General features: G+C 42.2%; 1 protein-coding gene across 1 annotated transcript in view; it reads right to left on the bottom strand.

Annotated features, from left to right (window-relative positions):
- cadpsa (Ca2+-dependent activator protein for secretion a) overlaps positions 1 to 21,514 on the bottom strand; it is a gene marked incomplete at both ends in the record, with an annotated part of 125,149 nt that overhangs the window by 50,395 nt on the left and 53,240 nt on the right. Inside the window, 6 exons of the mRNA XM_080423499.1 lie at positions 3,893 to 3,904; positions 5,269 to 5,484; positions 5,747 to 5,855; positions 13,296 to 13,362; positions 17,667 to 17,803; positions 18,624 to 18,735. Of these exons, the coding sequence (XP_080279625.1) occupies positions 3,893 to 3,904; positions 5,269 to 5,484; positions 5,747 to 5,855; positions 13,296 to 13,362; positions 17,667 to 17,803; positions 18,624 to 18,735 (653 nt within the window). The remainder of the gene's footprint in view (positions 1 to 3,892; positions 3,905 to 5,268; positions 5,485 to 5,746; positions 5,856 to 13,295; positions 13,363 to 17,666; positions 17,804 to 18,623; positions 18,736 to 21,514) is intronic.

Genomic DNA, 21,514 nt, shown 5'->3' on the forward strand with positions numbered 1-21,514 from the left:
CTTTGTCCCCATAATTTGAGGCTTTGAATAAAAATTTCCAACAACTTTTCTCTTGCTTTCCCAGTTAACAGACAAAGCTAAGGCAATAGGCCTAATCCTGACATCAGGGTGCTAGTTATTGTCTCTCTGGTTGTAGTCTTGCGTGGTCTCGCTGCCCTCCGAATGGAGGTCTGAGGAAACTCTCATTTCAAACCTAAGTCTAGAATGAGCGAGCAGCATGCTGGGGCCTGTTGTTCAATTGATATAGATGGTAGATATCGTTAGCCTCATAATTGCCAAACTCACTTTTTGGTGAAATTGACATTTTTGCCTAGCTCTACTCTCCTAACATTGCTGCATCATTGTGCCTTATGTCCTAAACCAATCAGAATGCTTGTTACATACCAGAAATTACTTCGGCAGAAAGTGCTTTTAAGTCAACTTTTTGACAGTACAGTACTCCAGTACCTTAACTCAAGTACAAATTTGATAGAGCGATGTTCAGTTGTTTTTGAGTAATATTTATATACTGAGTAGTATCTATATACTTTGACTCAAGTACTGGGGTTGAGTGTACTTTGTCCACCACTGGCCGTAAGAAAAGTGATTTATTTGTAGCAAGCATTCTGATAGGAGAACATTGGCAATAAGGCAGGATGAATTAGCAGTGTTAGGAGAGTAGAGTTAGGCTGATATAAATAAAGGCAATTAACATGACGTGACTTTGGCAAAAAGTGTTTTTTTTTTAGTTTTGTCTCTCCTGAAAACCTTACAAACATGAGTTAGGCAATTATGCTATGAGGCTAACGATATATGTTGTTCACTTATATACAGACGCTAGATATGTTGTTTACTTTTATACAGGTGCTAGATATACTGTTGACTTGTACATAGATGCTAGATGTTGTTTACTTGTATATAGTACTAGATACTAGATATGTTGTCTATTTGTAGATAGATACTAGATATGTTGTTTACTTGTACATAGTTGCTGCTAGACAGAAAGTCAAAAATGGATCTGGCATGATGAAATAAGATCTAGTCTATAGAATGCCACATATAGCAAATCAATCCTGGGATTTGTCAGCTGACGTCCCTTCACCACCGAGTGACGGCACCCCAGCTGTCAGTCAACAGGAACAAAGAGCAGTGGACTCTCTGCTCAGAAAACACGCCAACGGTGTCCCCTGTCCAAGTCACCCCCCAAAATCTATAAGGTGACATTGCGGTGCCCCTTTGGTCTGTGGCTAGTGGCCTGTCAGGTCCATTTGATTTGAGTGAGAGGGAGTGGAGGCATGAGGGTTGGACAGTAACTTGCAGTGACATTAGTCACCCCTGTCTGTCTGGGCTGGGCCAAGGAAGGAGAGGTCCTGACAATGATTGACGGCTGCTACTCATTTATAGATCCAAAACCCAGCTAGCGAGCAGGAGGCAAGAGGGAAGTCAGGAGGGCAGCGGGCAGTGCTGGTGGTCACAAAGCATTTGGGGCTATTTAGCATGCGGCTTGTTGTTTTTTGTGTGTCTTTTTCTTCTGATGGACTGGCCATCAAACATGTACAGCGCCAGCACAGCTGCAACAACCACAGCTGTCCACACACGTAGTAGAAATACATGGGCGTCAGTTTGCACACATGTACATAATGTGGTCACACACTCACTCACTCACTCACTCACTCACTCACTCACTCACTCACTCACTCACTCACTCACTCACTCACTCACTCACTCACTCACTCACTCACTCACTCACTCACTCACACACACACACACACACACACACACACACACACACACACACACACACACACACACACACACACACACACACACACACACACACACACACATTATAGCTGAAGGTTATGTTTTGTTTGCTTTCACTTAAATGCAGGTAACACAATTTGTATGCATTAATCAACCATATGATTAAATCTTTAATTTGTGCTTATAGTAAGCAGTAAACTTACTAGTGTCTAATTTAAGGTACGGTGCATTTTATTTATAAAGCGCCTTTCAAAATATAAGAGTTATAAGGTGTGTTGTGCTACAGCGATAGTATACTTAACCCGTAGAGGAGGGAACATCCACAACCGCTTACTGAAAAGGGAGGTACATTGGATAAGCACCCTCCACTACTAAATGAATGAGGACCATTATTGGTAAATTGGTCAATGACCATGGGGGTAAGGTGATTATGATGTCAAGTGGTCAGATGGGTGGTGAGATTTAAGTGGGCCCTGATCCATAAAAGGTTGGGAACCACTTAACTAATATAGTTTTGATATGAAATACTCGCCACGTGTTGTCTATTTGTCACGCACCCGGTGTCTAGGGACCTTAAAGGTTGTGGAGCAGCAAGCTGTTGTGCAGACATTTCCTTTTGATCTTGTAACTTTGTCCTGCACCAGCACTAAAAAGGGATGTGCGTAACATTCTTGTGAACTAGTAGCTGTAGTGAACGACGACGATGTCGTTTCATACACACGACAAGAGCAGCATGGATACATGTGGGGAGTTTCATATAGTGAAGAAAGACAGCAGGAGATAGAAGTGGGGCAGGTGGTGAACAAGTGATGTACTACACCAGATGTGTGACTGTGGTGTCAGACTAACACCACAGTCACACATCTGGTACAGACAATAACCTTTAACAGTTAGAGGTTATTGTCAGAGTGTCGGCCTTTCTGCAAAGCAGAGACACAGACCAGGAAGTGGTGTCACCACACTTACCTCATCATTAGCATTCATATTACTCTAGGTGCGTATTTGCCAACATAATTTGCCATTAAAGCAAGCAACGAAAAACCAAGTAATAAAGAAGGAAATGAAACCCTCTCGAATGGAAATGGAAAATATTGTCCGATGTTTAAGTTATGACCCTGACTTTTTTTCTTTTCTCTTTTCTGTGGTGAATTAACTGACAGCTAATTGCTGATAGCTAATAATTACGGACCGTTAATATTGACACATTGGACATACTGCACAGTGAGCATTGCACTCAGTAAATGTCATTGGTCAGCTCTACTGTTTCTTTTTGTTTCGCTATGATTTAAGGTACTCTATTTGGTTTTGGTGGTCTTATTTGTCATGTTATATTATGCATTGCACCAATCCAGGTGTGAACTGCAAAGTAGTTATTTGGTAACATTTTTGTCTGATTGCTTCCCAAAATAATTGTGCAGCTACCACACTGTATTATTCATGGCACGGCACTTTTAACTTGGTAATTACCAGCTGCTGAGACACAGTGGGACTCCAGTGGTTGTGTCAAAAACAGCTTGTTCAAAATAATTCACTTACAGACGTGCTGGATGCACACTGCCTACTGCCACTGGCAAATACAAAAGTATTTATTTATTTAAGACATTCCCTTATGTATGTTTGAGTTTGTGTAGTATTTGAATCTGTGTTTAGCTGTATGTGGGTGTGGGTGTGTGTGTGGGTGTGTGTGTGTGTGTGTGTGTGTGTGTGTGTGTGTGTGTGTGTGTGTGTGTGTGGACGGACATGAGTGGGTCTATCTGTGTGTGTTTTCTGTTGTGAATTCTTTCATGGGTGTTTTGGTACGATCATCCATACAGTTTCTACCAATAATAGACGCACACTGGTAAAATGCAGTAAAGCTATTCTAAAATCCCCCCAAACAGGGGCAGAGCTGTCCTGTGACACAACATCTCTGGTGGACAGGTGGCAAATATGCAAACAGAAGCCAGTTCGAACCAACGAAGACCAAGTCAGGTTAGCATGCTTCCTAAAACTACAAAGTGTGGAGGAGCGTGACACTCCTTAAGGGTAGAGGAGGATTTAAGATGAGATTTGAAAAGAGGCAAACGTAACGTGGCAAAGAAAGAAAGAAAGAAAGACAGAGAAGACAGAGAGAAAGAGAGAAAGAAAGAAAGGGGAGGAAAGCACTTACCCTTCAGTCCAGCTACAAGATAGCAGAGTGGGGTGGGGGAGTGAAGAAGAAGAGGAAGCGGAGAAGGAAGAAGTACAGAGACACATAAAGACACAGAGCAGCCAATGCACACTTCAACACTTCAGCTCTTCAACAACAGTGACATAAAGCACAGAAGCAAAATCAGGTGGAAAGAGAGAGAGAGAGGGAGGGAGAGAGAGAGAGAGAGATAGAGACACACACAGAGATAGATAGGGAGGGAGGGAGGGAGAGAGAGAGATAGAGAGTGAGGGAGAGAGAGAGGGAGGCAAATAGAGAGCGAGGGAGAGGGAGACGGTAACAGCTCTACACCTGTACGCGAGCAGCCCAGTGTGGACACGGGGAAAGAAGTGGCAATGGAACATAGAGACTGGAGAACGAGGAAACATGGTAAGTGATCTGACAGGTAGCATGAGAAAAACTTCAGTGACCCCAGGGCTACACTGCGAAAAGTGAGTATACTGCAGACGTAAAATATGCCGTGTGCACCACACATCTTGAAAGATACAGATAGATAAAGATACAGTGTACACAAATGGCCAACAAAGTTATACATACTTGGTTGGGCTATTTCTACATAAAAAGGGAATTAATAAAAAATAATCAGGCTTTCAGTATACACTGTACAATTGCTAAACTAGAGGCCATTCACCCCATTACAGGCCACTAAGATGAGATACTTCAGAACTTCATTCATTTCACATTACCGGCCATTAACTGCAGGCTATGCCATTATTATCTCAGCAAGAATAACGAATAGATGCTTTCCCGAGAACATTTCTTTTATAGACTTGCGGCAGCCTTGTGTAGCAGCAAAAACATTTTTATGCATCACACACGCACGCTCCGATGTAGCCCCAGGGTAAGGAACCAAAAAAGAGAATGGAAAAAACAAAGCAAGATATGGACGAAAGAAATGCTTTCTTATATATATATACAGATGAAATATAATAGAAGTGAAAATCTGCAATAATTAAAAGCTTTTTTTTTTTTTTTTTTTTACAGTTTCAGTCTAGAGAGTCGATGTTTTTTTAATTCTTTCTTTTTTTGACTAACCTAACGGAGTTGTGGTTTGTGGGGACCCTTTATAACACATTCATATGAAGTCTGTCAGAAAGGACTAAAATAACGCAAATCAATCAATCAAGCTACTTCAGCATTTCCCATGTCGTAGAATTAGGAAAGTAGGTGTAAACATTCTCCCCAGAGAATGAGATGAGTCAACTGATCGAATGGGTGAACTTCTGTGAATAAATCACATTCGTATGAGTCGGACTCAAATCACTGAAGTCAGCTGGAGCTTCCTATAGCTGTCTGAGAGCTACAAGACAAAATGTGAAAAGGGGTTGAACACATACAGAACTGGGAGATGGGTGCGTCGAGCTGCACGGCCCCCGTGCCCCCTCTAGAGTTCAGCTTCTGGACCTGGGTCGGGGGGATGGGTTTGTGAGACTGGCCGGTGGCCCGGTACATGGCCTGGACCCAAAGGATGCGGTCCTGCTCATCATCGCTGGCAAAGATCACAGTGTCTCCCTCCTTCACGGCGTTGAAGAACGTCCGACCGCCATCCAGACCTGCGGTGTGGAGAGGGTCACGATACGTCAACACATTCTCACAGATACGGTAGGCGTCAGTTATTGCTGCTCTGTCATTTTTACTCCCTAATGCGTCTCTATAGGACTACAGCCAGCTGTATTCAAATCTATGAATATATATTGTCGTTAAAGGGAACATTTCCGACATAATTGCGATTAGACGATGATGTAATAATTGTGACAGGCCTAACTGTAGTGATGTTAGCTGGTTGGCATGTTAGCTGTGACTGTCAGCTGTTACCTGGCTGAGGGTCGGTATAGTCCACAGTGTATCCATCCAATTGGAGGAGTTCCACAGGCTCCGCCTTCTTCTCTCTGTAGCTGCACATGGCGAAGGTATACTGGCTGACCTGAAGAGAAGCACACAGCCTTTTCACATGCAGCAAGTATATGTTGGTATGTAGACGCATAGTAAAATCCTATGTGTTCATTTGACTCTGACAGTGTACAAATGAAACCAAATGGACCCGTATGGGTATGGGCCCAATTTGTTTCATTTGTACACTGTCAGAGTTACAAATAGTACCCCCCCCCCCCCCCCCCATGGAACATCCTATAGGAGGTATTTAATGTGACGTTTACTTTGTTCTATACATGCTAGCAATTCCTTCTTGCGAACACAACTTATAAAAGTGATTTCTTCCATTCTTAATTGTATTTTAAGAGTTGAGATTTCAGGGAGCTGAGATCATTATCAGTTAATCAAAATTTCATTATTCGATTCATCAAAAAGTAATCTACAGAAGAAAAAAATAATAATCGATAGTTTCAGCCCTGGTCTTGAACTAAACCACATACCTTATGTAAGCTACAACTATGGGAACAAAATGTATTCTAACGTGAGATTAAAAGTATATGTACTGTATGTGTATGTGTATACCGTATGTATGTGTATATAATGTGCATGCTAATTACACAGGGGACAAAACAAGCGAAGGAAATCTATACCATGCACATTAAATAGTACTTTGTGTGCTCAATGAAGACATTGTGTCGAGAAACCGATAAAACATATTGGAACAAAAATCTTTGGTTGTGTCTGTGTGTATGTGTACACGTGCTTGTGTTTATGCATGTGAAAAAGGGAAAGCATTAGAAAAGAGTACGCGACAGCTGTTACCCTCTCATTGTGTGTGTGTGTGTGTGTGTGTGTGTGTGTGTGTGTGTGTGTGTGTGTGTGTGTGTGTGTGTGCGTGTGCGTGTGCGTGTGTGTGTGTGTGTGTGTGTGTGTGTGTGTGTGTGTGAATGATAATCACATTATAATAAGCTGAATGAAGTGTCTGGATCGGGGGGGTTAAACTATGAGAGTTGTAGTGATGATAAAAGTGGTGTTAATGGGTGTTCATGACCAGCAATAATGAGTGTATACACCATGTCCATGTCTTTATGCAGGCCCTCATTTCAGCTCTAATAGGAATGAAAGAGCCAATCAACAAAGAGGGAGGGACTGAGCACATGGCAGCTGGGAAATGTGTGTGTGTGTGTGTGTGTGTGTGTGTGTGTGTGTGTGTGTGTGTGTGTGTGTGTGTGTGTGTGTGTCTCTCACACTCTCTCAGCAGTGTGCTGATGAGACCTGCGGCCGACTAGGGCAGTGGTTCTCAAACTTTTTCATGTGAAGGACCCCCAAAATGATACATATTTGGCTGTGGACCCCCATCTCATATTATGTGACAGTGACCCCCAAGAAGCAAAAATGTGAGTTTAACATAAAAAATATATACCGTATATGCAAAAATGTTAACGATTTTTCAAAAATAGCAGATCTACAAGTCCACTCTGTGCCGCGCTATGAGCTTGTATATGTGCTATTTTTGAATAGCCAAAGTATAACATATGTTAAAGTGGTTAAAATTATTGCGACGCTAATTTAGTAACTAATTTAGCTAGTAACTAATTTACCCCCCCCCAGGGACCCCTGGGGGGGGGGGGGGGGTCCATGGGGGGGACCCCCAAGTGGACCCCACTTTGAGAACCAATGGCCCCAGGGCCCCTGCAGAACCCAACCAACTCTTGGGTGGCCTATTGGCCTCCAGGACGTCCCACGGGCTCATCAGAGTCTTAACTACCCACCCCACCCCCCACTCATTTCCTAATTGTAAGCCCAACTCCCCAAATTTTAAGTATAGCATTAAACACACACACACACCTTCCTGTCTCCCAACCTCCATTCCTCATCATCTGTTAACCCATTAAAACCGCATCTGTGTAACCACCATTATTTTATACTTAGACCCCAGGGACTTTTTTGAGATCCTTTTTAGCCTAAATGTCCTTCTATACTCTGTGCTGTTTACATTTCTGATTAATAAAGTATTCAATCAATCAATAAAAAAGTATTCAATAGACATACTGTATGGGGCATATGCATCAGGAGGCCCGACCAATATGGCGTATATACACACAACGCACTGTAACACAGGCTTGCCTAAGACAACTACTGAGCGGCTGCAACTCATTCAAAATGCAGCAGCCAGAATCCTAACCAACACCAGGAAAAGGGACCACATTACCCCTGTACTTGCGTCCTTGCACTGGATCTCTATGAAGTTTAGGATAGATTTTAAAGTTATTTTACTTGTTTTTAAAGCCTTGAATGGTCTCTAGCACCGTCCTATATGTCGGATTGCCTGCAGAAGTATGTCCCAGGCCGCCCCCTCAGGTCACTCGGTGCTGGACTGCTGACAGAGCTATCGACAAATGGCAAGAGACATGGTGATGCTGCCTTTGGTAGCTATGCACCAAGGATGTGGAACTTACTCCCCCTGCATATCAGACAGGCAACCTCGGTTGATGGCTTTAAGAGGCAGCTAAAACCCACTTCTATGACCTTGCTTTTAACTGATCTCCTTTTAATTGTTTTCCCCCTTTTAACTGTTTATTTTCACTGTTTTAATTTTGCTCTTGACTAGATTTTAACTTATTGCTTTGTTTAACATAGGTTTTTAACTTGAATGTAAAGCACTTTCTCATTGATTGCAACCTACAACCGTAGAGACATGTAGAAGAAGACCATTTGGCTCAAAGTGTTAATTTATCAATTTGTAACTCCCAACATTTGGTTAGATTTGTATCAAATGGAGTTTACTGTGCATTGGCAGAATCTGAACTGAGGGCAGAAAAGGTGTGGGTTTTGAGAACTAAACCACTACCACACGATCGATCGATCGATCGATGGAAGGATAGATGGATAGATGGATAGATGGATAAGGATAGGATAAGGATAATTCCTTTTAACAGGACGTTCATGAAAGTCCTTGCGGACTTGTTTCCAATGAGGGCATGTGAGCAATTAGGGGTTAAGAGTCTTGCTCAGGGACAAATTTCATTTCATCGACACATATGCTGGCCTGGCCTGGAATCGTACCTGGGGCAACCAGGGCCTCTGGCTCCCTCAAGGCGGGCTCACTAACCACTCAGCTATGGCCGCCCCCATGGATAGATTTTCATGTCAAGGTCCACCCAAAATGATATGTATTTGGCCGTGGACCCCTATCCACCCCCCCCCCCCCCCCCCCACCCCCCATTTCGAATTATTTTGTTCCAGGGACCTCCCCCAGAAGCAAAGATTTGAGTTAAAGATGTTTGCTTGAAAAAATACATATTCAGATTTGCACACATTTTCAGGATTTTTCTTAAATAGCAGATATACAAGCTTGTATCGTGGCACTCGCTATGATCTTGTAGATCTGCTATTTTTGAATAGCCAAAGAAAGAAATTATGGAGTTTACTGGCCCTCATTTATCAACGCAGCTTATAAACCGGCTTATATTTTTCCATATATTCGGCCGTACACCAACGTCGAAGTCACATTTATCAACGAATCCTACACAGCTGATCCGAGCCTACATTTGGTCCCAGGCTTGATAAATGTCACGGCTGAAACCTAGCGTCATTTAAATAACACGCCCTTAAATATTCTCAAAACGCCCCGATTTTACGACATGAAGAAGGACCAGAATACGACCAAAGACATCAAAAGCCAATGAGAAAGAGTTTCCCCCGCCTGCCTCGCCACACACGCACACGCACACGCCCCCCTCTCTCTCTCTCTCTCTCTCTCTCTCACACACACACACACACACACACACGCCCGCCCAGCTGTGTTTTTCATGTATTGTAATCCGTACCGTAGCGGTACAATCTTTGTCACGTAGGCTTGTAGCCTACATGAATGACATATTATGATACCAATCACATCGCCATGAATGGAATACGTTTGTATATTAATTTATTTAACCCATACCGAGCAGTGCACAAGCAGTCATGTAGGATATTCCCCGTGAGACGGCAGTGGTTTCGGTCCGTCCCGTTAATAAGAGATTGGAGCGTCGGGTTTATATCCTTAACCCATCCAGGTTGTAGTCTTCAAAACTCTCTATGACATAACTCCATAACATAGGACAAGCTACTGTAAGTTTGTACACCTCACTGTCCATGAAAAGATCGTCGGCAGTCCCGACCGCGGGACTCCCGAGTCCCGACGCAAAAGCGCTCGTATATTTTGAAAATAGCAGATCTACAAGCTCACAACGCGTCGCGATGCGACCCGTTTTTGAGCTTGCAGATCTGCTATTTTAAAATAGCCAATGCAACTGAATGACTGTTAAAGCAGTTTGTTTAAATTACTTTATAAAATGTTATATTTTCACAGGGATTAATTATTAGTGTGTAGATATACATTTAGGAGTGGATTATGTGTCCAGATGCCTGTCAGACAGTCAGACAATGCTGCTCCGCAGGTCTAGAATGGAATAAACGGGCGCAGCCAACGTCAACAACTGGTCTCGACCAGACGTGAGATCTCAGCGTATGGTAGGATGAAGCCCACGTCAGGATATATTGATAAATGCCGAAAGGTGCGGTGATCTCGCCCTACGCCCATTATTTGGGCTGCAGTGGCCCTCATTGATAAATGAGGGCCACTGTGTATTGGCAGAATCAGAACTAGGGCCAGAAAAGGTGTGGGTTTTGAGAAGTAAACCACTACACGATAGATAGATAGATAGATAGATAGATAGATAGATAGATAGATAGATAGATAGATAGATAGATAGATAGATAGATAGATAGATAGATAGATAGATAGATAGATAAGATAGATAAGATAGATAAGATAGATAGATACTGTAGATAGATAGATAGATAGATAGATAGATAGATAGATAGATAGATAGATAGATAGATAGATAGATAGATAGATAGATAGATAGATAGATAGATGTGTAGCCAGATAGACAGTTAAGTAGACGGACAGAGGGGGAAGAGAGGGAGGCTAGTGTCGTTCTACAGATGTTGCCTGCGGACCGCTCAGTGATTAGACATCACTTTGCATCATAAACACAGGCTTTAGCCTTCCAATCTGTTCTCTAACCCAGCAGAGGGGACACGCCAGGCCAGCATCAAGCACTTCTGGCAGGAGGAGGAGGAGGAGGAGGAGAGGAAGAATTTAAGAGGATGAGGGAGGGAAGAGAGAGGGCAAGAAACAAGAGATGTAACGATGACATTGACAATGTCTGTCATTAGCCTATATGGGTGAAGTAAAATAAAATACTTTTGAATAGAACAAATATTTGTGGTACAATGTCAGCCACACAAAAGCCATTCACAAAATTAAGTGACAATCTGCGGGGGAGCACCAGGGGTCCAAATGTAACTCAGAGTTTAATTAACACTGCGGATTTTACAGTGTATTGGGGTCCCAGAGATAAAAAAAAAAGGCATAAAATGCGGGTCCGTGGTCTAATATGCTTGTCAAACTGAGGGTCCTTGAAAAAAATATATAATTTGAGAATCACTGCATTGAATAACACATTATTCCAGTCAGAGTTACGCATAAGCCAGTTTTGGGTTCCAACTCTAAGTCACACAGTCCAAATCTGTTTCTCTGAGTAGGCGACCAGGGCTTTGGATGCGTGGCCTTGTGAAGTCCAAAGCTCAAGTGTGTCACACACACACACACACTCACACACACACGCAGGCTGTGTGTGAGCTGAGGATGTGAGAAATGGCCTGTACAGCACTATACTCTGTGAAATGAATGCTGGAAACATTCTGAAGATTCCAATATGCATGATGAGAAGGCGGCATCAATTAATGTGAAGTCTTGAACATTCGGAAACGGTGAAATGCACGCTTTCCCCTGCTGTCATTACTGCACACGAAATGTGGATGCTGAGATCAGGGGATTGTGTTTTTTATGGACTTGCTCTGGAGCAACTAGATAACTGTGGTCGAATCTAAAGACAACTTCAGGCAAGAGTTTTATGGCGTGGCTTGCCGTCTATGAGATGTGTCTGTCTGTGTCCAAAGCTAATCTTGCAAACTGCTAGAGCGATCGGCACCAACCTTTGTATGCACACTGACAGTAGGCCACAGAAATACCTTTACTTTTTCCACATACTGTACAGTATGTTTAATAACTTTTTGAAATATCTAACTTCTATTTCTTCTATTTTTCAGATCCACATTGAATCCACAAAATTCCCATGTGGATCCACATGATTAAAATGTCTACAAACAGGAGCAAATCTAATAACAATTGGTTTGATGTAATGGGTCTTGATCTCAAATGCAGTTCGGTAGAAGTGTGAGATGATTGAGACAGATGTTGTAAAGTAAATACTTACACGAGACTTGACATAAGCAAAACAAAAAGTGCAAATGGAAAGAAAAGAAAGAAAGAAAGGGAAAAGAATGTAGAGAAATTACACACAGACATGCATGGTAAATAAATAGAACTTAAAATTAAAACATGCAATAATAATCAGAATGTATCGTTCCTTCATACAGTATGTGGTGAATAGCAAACATGTGCTTATAACAAGCGCACACATACACAAATATTTGTATGGGCACAGATACACAGGCACACGCACGCACGCACGCACACACACACACACACACACACACACCCCCCCCCCCCCCCCCCCCCCCCACACACACACACACACACACACACACACACACACACACACACACACACACACACACACACACACACACACACACACACACACACACACACACACACACACACACACACACACACACACACACACACACACACACAGTCTATTGACCGGTATTTGTCACTTGCTATATGTATAGCTGGGAGCGAGTGAGAGGCTTGAAGTTGGCGGCGCTCAGGCATTCCTAGCTGCGAGTGCTAAGCCAGCTAGTGTTCACTCGGCTTTGTCAATCCACTGTCAACTTGTAGCTCTGAGACATATCCTGTCCAACACATAAGCGACAGCCACCCGCCCCTCATACACCTCCCCACAGCCACCAGGAAATGGCCGCTATATCCCATCCTCCTGAAAAAAGCCTGTTTGGCCTCTCCATCATTCCTCTGACAGCTTGGTTGCACATCTCTGCCTCGCTCCTCACGCACAATATTGTGTGTGGTGAAAATATTAGCCATAACCCACAGTTGACGGGGGAATGTGCAGACATTGGATAGCTGCCCAGTTTAGTGGAGTAATATGGCATTCTACGTTGCAGTTATCAAAGTCAATGTGGCTATGAATGATGCTAAACAACAGATTAGCTCTTATAAAAGGCAAAGTAACAACCAGCCCTATAGGCGATAGTAGACTAAAGCTAATCCTAAAAGTGAAATTGCCTCCAATTTCCTGTAGGCCTATAGCAAAGATGTTTGATTGTACACACATTCACACAAACAAGGCACTTTCTTGCGTTATCTACTGTATGTTTATCTAATGTTCATGTTTGCTTTTTTGGGGTAATGATACATATTCAGTGCACACATTTATATCACTTTTGGGCTTACCTGAACAAGCACAAAGAAACGCTTCTTCCATCTCTTCCATACGTTTTTTCCAATAGCCCATAGGTACCTGTGTAATAAGAAATTCAGACTTAATAAAACATAATTGGGAGCTCAAGAAATACCATGTCGTAGTATCTAGCAATATTGTTGAAAACTATTAGAAAACATGTTTATTTATAGTTTGAGGCTTCTGTGATTGATGTCCTTCAGATTTGATTTGATATGAAGGGGGAAAGTAAGTGCCAGTGGTGCAACTTTGCCAAGGATCTGCTGCCCTCTCCTGTTTAAATCACATTACTGCAGCCAGGCATGAACTTATTTGTTAATGCACCCTGTTCTTCTGGAATTCATATCTAGTCTGACTGGAGTGGTGAACATGGCCATGCACAGACATTTTAGGGGGCAAGGACTCTAGCCCAAAAAAGGGTGCCCCCTTCACCAACACATGCACGTTTTCCACTATTCCATGGCGGCTCAGGAGGTATATCGGCTCTCTTTTGTAATCCGAAGGTTCAAGGCTCGATTACTGGTCAATACCGAGTCCGTGCTATGAACTTGTAGAACTGCATTTTTTTTGAAAAATCATGATTTTTTTTTGCAAATCTTTGAATATATATAAAAAGCGAACATTTGTAACTCAAATCTTTGCTTCTGGGGATTCTACAAATGTCTTTTTTTCTTTTCTTTTTTTAACTTATATTGTTATAATCAGTGGTTCTCTAACTTTTTCATGTCAAGGACCACCCAAAATTATATGTATTTGGCCGCGGACCCCCATCTCAAAATATGCTGTTCCAGGGACCCCCCAGAGTTAAAAATGTTCACTTTAAAAAATACATACATAAAAGATTTACCCAAATTGTCACGATTTTTCAAAAATAGCAGATGTACAAGCTCACAGCAAGGCACTCGGTGCCGCGCTATGAGCTTGTATATCTGCAATTTTTTAATGGCCAAAGTATAAAATAATGGTTTAAGTGGTTACACAGATGTGTTCCCGGTTTTAATGGGTTAACAACAATCCAGATTTGACATGTTTTCTGTAATGCTTGCAAAAAAAAATCAATGGCATGCCGAAAATATATTACACGTTTAAACACAGCCGATCTACAAGCTCACAGATCGGATAGCTGGTAGGTTGGCTATTTTCGTTGTGCTTGGACCACAGCTCTCAGATTAGATGAAATAAAATTGCAAACGTGGTGTGCCACCACTGCCAACCCACACACTAACCCAGTGCAAGGGGGTGCATGATACTCATCTTTTTCTTATCCTGGGGTGCAAGGCTCAGTCACAGCTGTTTCATTTCAGTTGATTGAAGCTAAAAATGTATATCACCAAGGGAAAGGGCAATAATTCAATCAAAATCGTATCTATGCTGAAGCTGCCTTTTGAACGTATGGACCTAAGGAATAGCCTCGCTCTCGATCTGATTATTTTGAGTGACTGCATCAGAATCAGAATCCCTTATTTTCTGTTTATTTGCACATAATGAGGAATATACCTTTTCACAGGTTGAAGGTAGGCCTGCTAGCATTAATTGTGGCCCGGGGGTGTATAATTTCATGTTTCAGCATGGATAGCTCATGTATTGTGAATGCCATGCTGGCAGGCACACAGTAACCCCTAAATGAAACAAACCCACAAATAACGTTAACTACATTTACCCGTCAAAGGGGCTGCTGTGAAAACAGTCCACTGGACTCTTTTAACCTCGGCCCCCTCCTTTTCCCCTCTCTACACCAAATCTCTTTGCAGAAAATAGCCGATCTACAAGATCACAACGCACTGTGTTGCAACACATTGATATGTTGATATATACTGATTGAATTTGTTTCTTTAAATAGTGTCTTCCTTCATCATCTCGTTGTTCATGGTAAACTGTACTAGAACTTTTTTCAGAAATGTCACTGATGAAATGACTCTTTGAATCCTTTCTTTTATTCTTTTGCTACATGCGGTATGAAAGCAGAAGGGAGAAGGAGAGGGCAAAGACAGTGTCGTAAAAGAACATCTGAGAGTTGAGGACCTAATCTCCCAGGCTAGCTAGAGGTACAACCCAGCATGCCTGCCTTTGCCTGCCTTTTCCCCCATCATTACCCCTAGTCCCTCCTCGGGCTGCCATTGCCTGTCGTTCTGAATAAAACCGTCTCGATTGGGACAGCAGATGAGGGTTCTGCCGAGAGCTTGACAGGCTGCCAGGCAGAGGCTGGCATAAGGAGCATACGGAGCCAATACAGTGCTGGCGCAGGCATCTTTAAGGCCAGCCTGGTGGCCCTCTCTAAGCCCCTCCCTGAATAGTAAGCATATGGAAGAGAGTGAGGGAGAAAGACAGGCAAGCAGCCCCCTCACAGCTACAGACGGCAATGCTGATCGATGCATGTGCGTGTGTGCGTGTGTGGGTGTGTGTGTGTGTGTGTGTGTGAGTGGCGTGCGCGCACACATGCATGTGTAAAACAGTTCCTGACATCTCAGAGCTGGCGGTGTCACATCACTTTTGCTCCTTGACAATTAGATTAATTAGGAATCATTATGTGTTATGTGATCTGGGATGAGAAGAGAAGCCAGAAGTCACTTAGGGTTTCCACCCACCCAAGTTCACTCCCAGTTATTGGACTTGATACTGATATGAGCTTTTGGCGTTCCATCTGTGACCAGGGCCAATACTGTAAAGTTTGAGGCCTGGACGGTAAAGGCTCATCATTGGAAAGTGTACAATGGTGGTGAAAGATCCTACATTAGTGGAGTGAAGGTATATGGAAGGAACGTGATCCAACATGGCCTACCAAGATGCATAAATGATTTCTGAAAGTCCAAGAAATGTTTGATACTGTACATGAGTTATGGAGTTATGACATTTCAGTGAATGCTTATAAATAAATACGTTGGAAAACAACTACACATTTTCTTACATCAATTGATGATAAGATCATTTATTTTTACTAAGAAAACCATCTTCTAAATCACAGCAGCTTGTGAGCTGTTGTAGGTTATTGTTAAGTTAATTGTATTTTATACAATATAGTGCTTAAAGTGCTTTATTGTTGATATTTTGTATTTGTTATCTCATATTTGTCTTATTTATTGTTTTTAAATATGTCCGAAGTCTTAAATACAAACGTACCATTTGATGTTGATGAAATTGCAATTGCGTTGTGCCTGCAAACTGATAAAGTTCTTGAATCTTTAATGTTGTTTGGTGACCACTAGAGGGCAACAAATTATTAACTTGGTTCTAGGCCTCCAGGGTATGGATTTTGATCCTAATTAAGTTGCTCTGCTTCAGAGCATCAGCTACAGTACGTGCCTGAAAATGTAAACACTTCTAACGAATCAGACTAGGTATGCAGAATTGCTTCGAAGCTTAGTAAGACCTTATTGAAAACTAATATGTAAGCTTAATTTGAGTAATTTTGAGTTAATTGCTCATGACAGACTTTTTTCTTTTGCATAGTTAATTACTCTGCCCATTACTGCCCACCAACCAACATCTCTTGTTCTATGTACAGTCGTGATAAGTTCTTTGCTCAAAGTCACCTATGTAATAAGCGAGTTAGGGACTTCGAAGTGTTGCACATTAGCTTCCCTTGCTTAACATTTCCTAACTGGACCACAAACTCAAAACACTTCTCCAGACTAGCGCCCCACTGAAGACAAAACAAGAGATAAAGTCTGTGAATGTTGTCTATAGTATTTACACAAATACTAAATAAAATGATATTATATTTAAAAAGATTCTACTACTTGTTATAATTAAAGTGATGTACTCATTGTCATAGTAGCCATCTTAGTGCAGTACCCATGCCTACGCAATGGGAGCCTTTGCTAGTGCTTATCATTAACAATATTGGTGTAACTAAGATCACCAAGACAATCAAAAGGGGTTCACATAGGTCTACTTGGTCCCCTCCTTTTTTCAGTCCATAAACGATCTACGTATAAGCTGACGTGACACGTTGTGAGCGTTGAAAAGTTCACCAATATTTGCTGATTGTTCGCCTATTACGACATGCAAACTAGAACAAAGAATAGGGACGCCTGGGTTCATGTGGTTAAGTGTCAAAATATACACATTTTGGTGAGTGAAGCTATATTTTCACATCCTGGCCATCCAAAACATATGCTTTTCAAAAATATATGTTTAGTATGTATAAAATATATTTGTCGATTTTTTTATATCATAGCTGTCGGGTGGAAACCTCATACTGTATGTCCAAAACTATTACTTCAAAAACAGCAAAAGTTGCAGATCTACAAGCTCAAAACGCGGCGAGAACGAGCTTGCAGATCTGCTACGTTTGATGCTTTTGTGTGACGCTGTAGTATGAGGGCATAAAGTTATGGAAACAAATGGGGAACGCTGTCACTCACCCGCAGTGCTTCATGTTCTGTGGCTTGTCCATGCGGATGGCCAGTTTGATCTTGAGGTCGTCTGGACAGCCTTTGGACACGGTCATCTTGTGAAGCTCCGACTGCTTGGGGCTGTTGGGGGTTGGGTGTAGCACCACCTGAGAACATCCCCACAAACATGACACATGGAAGCATGCAGAGAAGGCATTACACACCTAAAGCTGCCAGTGGAGCATTTTGTCAATCAAAATTGGAAAATCAAGCTGATTTTACATCGATATGAGCACTTCACTTTGTGTTTCTGTGGTTCCCTTTGGTTGTTTAAAGGTTCTATGACATTCATTTTCACTTTTTTTATGTTTTATGTTTTTTTTGTGGTTTTATGACCTCAATTACACCCAAAAAATCTGAACTTTGAACATTCAGTGGATTTTCTGTCGTCTGGGGTTTTCTGAATAATTAGGCTGAAAAGTAATCTGAGCTTGGCCCTTCGGCAGTGAGGTCACAGTCGATTAATCCCGCCCACTCTCCTCCTCGCCCCTCCCCTCCCCTATCCTTTCCTTTGGGGGGGGCGGAGCAGAGGCGATGATTGACAGGCAAAATCCCTCACCAGCGACACCCGCAGGCAAAGATTTATTTTTTCATTGCAGTTGAAAAGGCTTTAGAAATGTGAGAGAAAAACACCTGCTATTGATCAATGGAGTGGAATTTTTTATTAAAACTTTCTATACACGTTTGAAGGACCATGACAAATACTTTTAATGTGTGGTAAAACTGAACGTCATGAAACCTTTAATGTTTAGTTAATACATGGTCATCACAAGGAGCAATGTACAATTATGCAAGGGAGAAAAAGAGGCTTTTAAAAAGAAAATATACTGCAAACAATTTACTAAAAGTAGACAAAAAATGTATAAACTCATTCTTACGACCAAAACATTATTATTATTATTAATTGTATTAATTTGCAACTCTTACCCGGCCTAGTTCCTTGTCTTCCAGGGCCAGAACCCCAGTGCTCTCTGTGAACAGCTTTACTTTGACTGCAGGCAGTGGCTGGGTGGTTGTGAAGTCTCCCTGGGTACCCCAGCTACAAACACACACACACAGGTTTAATTAATGCACACACGTTTAATTATCAAAATATAAGCTACTGTTGTCATTGACTGAGCAGCGTTCACGGGCGCGCGTGAGCGAGTGCGCACACGCACGCACGCACACACACACGCACACGCACACACACACACACACACACACACACACACACACACACACACACACACACACAGCATAACTGTACTTATGATCCATTACTCAACTTAACTCAATTTAACTGGGGAACCATAAACCATATGTGAGCATTTGTGTATGAGAGAGAGAGAGCGAGAGAGAGAGACAGTGAGAGGTTTGAGACTGCTGCTGTGTATGTATGAGAGACGGATGAGCAGACTGACTCCTTCTGTCAGCTCTCCTTGCTGCCTCCCTCTCTCTCACACACACACACACACACACACACACACACACACACACACACACACACACACACACACACACACACACACACACACACACACACACACACACACACACACACACACACACACACACACACACACACACACACACACACACGAGGATGGCTTATTTGTGTCATCTCCCCTGCTGTCACACACACTACCCTAAAGGAATGGCAGCTTTGTTAGAACCATCTTCAAAGCAGCCTCTCTCCTGCATATGATCTACATGAGGCATAACCGCAAAATACAGCAAAACACTGGAAAACAACTGATGTGGAGGTGATGAAGTATTCATCAAGGTCCAAGAGATGGGCTTGTGGACAAAAACATGTCTGGCAGAGAAAATAATGATTCATCATCATTACTCTACAACTGAGGTCTATTTGATGCAGAGAGCTTAAAAATGGCCCCCTAAGACCCCAGAAATAGAATCTGGCATCTGACAACACAACTATAACAACTACAACATCGAAAACAACATCTGGTATCTAACATGAAGAAAACAGCATCTAAGCTTGACCTCAAGTCATTTTACTACTGTAGGACAAGCAAGATTTCATGAGCATTTCATGAGATAGACAGACAGACACACACACAGACAGATACCGTAGATTTAAAAAAAAAATCCCGTTGGGGAAATTCAGTTGTCATGGCATTACCAGTTATGAAAGAAAACCCTCCGCACAGCCTTCAAACACAAGAAAGATATTTAATGGGAATGCAACGACGTTTCGGTCTATTCGACCTTCATCAGGTTATCTTAAGATAATCTGATAAAGGTCTAATAGCCCTCGACTGGTCTTCTCCTACGCACCTGTCGCCTTTGTAGGTGTGCAAAATACTTGCTTTTTATTACACCAGTTATAAATCACAGGACTCATAACTGAATGGTACAGAAAAGAGATACAGCTAGGTGTGAAACAAATAATGCTATTAATAGAACATAAAAAGAACCAGCAGATACTAACGCACAGGGATTATTAGGAAAAGAGTACCAGAAATTAGGTATACTACAGAAATGAGCGTGGTGAAAGAGCTTTAACAGGTGTAGATATGTGCACTAACAGTATATACTAACAGGTATAAATGTTTAGAGAAACATAGTTAAAAAAAAGGCTATTTTTTTCCTCATATTTTTCCATTTCACAAGAAGAGTAATAAAGTACTATTGTTCTGCATTGGGATCAGATGGATGTAAAACTAATTTAATCTACTTGAATATTTGATGTTCTATACAAGACCTGCAGATGGCAGTCTTCATGCATCTTTAAAATGATCATTTCGGGTATGTGAGTGTAAATAGCGTTCTTTTATTGGCACTCCACTTTCAGAATAATTTAGCACTGCTTCTTTTCTAACTTGATCCAGTCTTCATGTGAACATTGCCAGATCCAAACCACAAATGAACAGCACATGTAGCATAATTTGTGCATATTGTACATGGACATACACCATTCAACTGCATTCGGCTATGTGGGTGTGTGTGAATGATCACTTGTCCATAAAGCCGAAGAACAAACAATCACTAAATTTCAGCCACGGGGGTTCAGCCTTGTTGTTCCTTGTGTGCTTTAGTAGAAAGTGCTGTAGATGATGTGTTTTTGGCTGAGTAATCGTTTGTCTTTCGAGAAGGCTTCAATTTATCCTCCCACGCACCTGTGATCTGAGAACCTCAACTCTCCTCTGTGGCAAGGCAAGCAATCACACACATTTTCTACCATAGCAGACAGAACAAAGACAAATGCAGCCCATAACTGGACAGAAAAGAGAGAAGTTTTGCATTATATTTGAGAGAAAAGCATTCCCCTGACAGCCAATGATGAATTCATGCGGGTTGGATTATGATGCAGAGGCTGGACCAGGAAGCTTCTCGTTTCTATTACAAATAATGAAGTAAAATGTTCTCTCAATTTCTACCCTTGCTTCCAGCAGTAGTTTTATGCTCTGCCAGGGGAGTGTTCTCCCACTCTCCAACTAATTGACTTGTTAAAGAGGTGAATGGCACACAGGGGAAGTTCTCTCTCTCTCTCGCTCTCTCTCTCTCTAGCAACACAATATGTTCACTGTTTTATATGTAGAATTTTTACTGGGATACCAGCATGGTAGCCCAGGCAAGATTTAGTCGTGGAAAAAGGGGTGTGGCTGTGATGTTGTGATTGGTGCGAATGACATTGGGGGCATGCTCGTGACTTTTTGACGATTGGTTCAAATGGTTGAATGTCTACGTGCGATAGCGCCCAAACGGTGGGTCGTACCGGGACGGGGGGCGGCTCATTGGATCCGGGCTGGCGAGGCGCATCCCGAGGCTGTCCTTCGCCTCGTGGGACGACCTGGGCGTGAAAGACCGCCTTC

Source organism: Gymnoscopelus braueri, assembly GCF_963280865.1.
Source record: "Gymnoscopelus braueri genome assembly, chromosome: 3".
NCBI lineage: Eukaryota > Metazoa > Chordata > Actinopteri > Myctophiformes > Myctophidae > Gymnoscopelus > Gymnoscopelus braueri.